Below are 2108 nucleotides of genomic sequence, written 5' to 3' on the forward strand. Positions count from 1 at the left end.
CAGAGGCTCTGATTAGCATCAACCACTAACGGCCGGGGCTGACTGAGTGTGGGAGTAATTATTCAGTGATTGCCAGCGTTCACGTCTCGGCTGCTTCGTGACAACGGCAGATTTGCCGAGGTGACATCAGCGTCACGTGTCAGTACCTCATTCAACCGCAGGATCTGGGAGCGAGGCCGCGTCCACTCCCGTCGCCCTTTCATGCGGTGAAATGACGTGTGTCTGTTGCTGGTCCACAGACCCTGTACTCGCTGCTCCCAGCTCTGCTGGACTCCAACCCATTCTCCAGTGAGGACCACGACAAGGAGAAGGATGGAGACGGAGGAGCTGGAAAAGGCAGACAGGAAGGAGAGGTGGACGACGTGTCGGGTCTATCGCCCAAGGTCGCCGGGCTGGTGGAAGTTTATCGCTGTTCTCTCGTGCTGTCCAGGGAAGCACATCTGTCCCCCCCCCTGACCTCCCAGACCTTTGGTTACCTCTTCTTTTTCACCAACACCTCCCTGCTCAACACGCTGCTGGAGAGAGGTGAGAAAACACCACCACCACAACAACGCAGCCCCCCAGGGTCAGAGGTCAGACAGTGAAGGGCTCCGTCTCTGATTGGTCCATAACTGGTTCTTATTCTGCAGTGCCCCTTATTTTTATACTGTTACAAAACGTCAATCAAACAAATGACAACAAACTGAAGAAAATACCCCCGTCACTCCAACAGGTCGATGCCCACCGGGGGGGGGGGTGACATAAATCACCCTCTCATTTAAGTATTTCTTTCTTTTCTTCTTTCTCTGTCAGATGGACTGTTCTCCTGGTCCAGGGCAGTCCAGATCAGGACCAACTTGGATCTGGTTCTTGATTGGCTACAAGGGGCGGGGCTAGGAGACATCGCCTCTGAGTTTATGAAGAAGCTGTCAGTCACAGTCAACTTCCTGTGTATTCCCAAGACTCGCCTGATCCAGGTATGTCTGCGGGAGCCACGCCCCAGTCAGCACCGGCAGCCAATGAGCTGATGCTGTGTGTGTGTGTGTGTGTGTGTGTGTGTGTGTGTCATGTCAAACACATGTCCTTTGTTTTGACGTGACTGTCTGTGCCTGCTTAACCTCTGACCTTCCAGTCTTCCTGGACAAGTTTACTAGAAGACCACGCTTCGTTAAGCCCCGCCCAGCTGCATCATCTACTCACCAACTACAAGCTAGGACCAACCAGAGCTCCACCAGCATCGTGGGCTCCCCCTGTAGGCACTGAGCTGAGCGGAGGTACGACAAACTCTGACTGTGGCCAGCACTACTAGTAGTACTACACTAGTAGTACTACACTAGTACTACTAGTGTAGTACTAGTGTAGTACTAGTGTAGTACTGTGACAGACTCTGACTGTGACCAGCACTACTAGTAGTACTACACTAGTAGTACTAGTAGTACTACTAGTGTAGTACTAGTGTAGTACTAGTGTAGTACTGTGACAGACTCTGACTGTGACCAGCACTACTAGTAGTACTACACTAGTAGTACTATTAGTATTACTAGTGTAGTACTAGTGTAGTACTGTGACAGACTCTGACTGTGACCAGCACTACTAGTAGTACTACACTAGTAGTACTATTAGTATTACTAGTGTAGTACTAGTGTAGTACTACACTAGTACTACACTAGTAGTACTAGTGTAGTACTAGTGTAGTACTCTGACTCTCTTATTTCTCCAGACATCTTTGAGAGCTTCCTGGACCATCCTCCACTCATCCTGCCAAATGAGAATCCACGACTCGACCTCTCTCAGCCAATCCCAAGCCCTGAGCTCCAGAAGGAAGTGACACGTCTGCGCACCTTTTTGTGGGGACTTGACCAGGACGAGCTCCCGGCCAATCAGAGGACTCGCCTTTGAGATTGCCTGAGTCTGTCTCCATTAACGTCTCCCTCCGTATGTTGACGTAGATGTCTTCACATGTACTTCCTGTGGCTCCGTGTCAAAGGTGTGATGTTTGTTGAGGTCCATTAACATCGACCGCCGTGATTTAATAAAAAGTTCTAGACGTAAACGCTGGGTTCTCTTCTTTCACGGGGCCTCTGGGCTGGACGCTCACTGGACACTCAACCCCAGAGAAACAGTCCACC

At 50.5% G+C, this 2108-nt stretch overlaps 1 protein-coding gene across 1 annotated transcript in view; it reads left to right on the forward strand.

The window, feature by feature from the left end:
- Positions 1-1899, forward strand: part of rasip1 (Ras interacting protein 1) — a 9887-nt gene extending 7988 nt beyond the window's left edge. The window contains 4 exon segments of the mRNA XM_025061723.1: positions 240-525; positions 793-956; positions 1112-1253; positions 1700-1899. Coding sequence (XP_024917491.1) covers positions 240-525; positions 793-956; positions 1112-1253; positions 1700-1878 — 771 coding nt within the window. The 3' untranslated portion in view covers positions 1879-1899.
- The last annotated feature ends 209 nt before the right edge of the window (positions 1900-2108 follow it).

This window comes from Cynoglossus semilaevis, chromosome 13 (genome assembly GCF_000523025.1).
Source record: "Cynoglossus semilaevis isolate Cse_v1.0 chromosome 13, Cse_v1.0, whole genome shotgun sequence".
Classification (NCBI taxonomy): Eukaryota; Metazoa; Chordata; class Actinopteri; order Pleuronectiformes; family Cynoglossidae; genus Cynoglossus; species Cynoglossus semilaevis.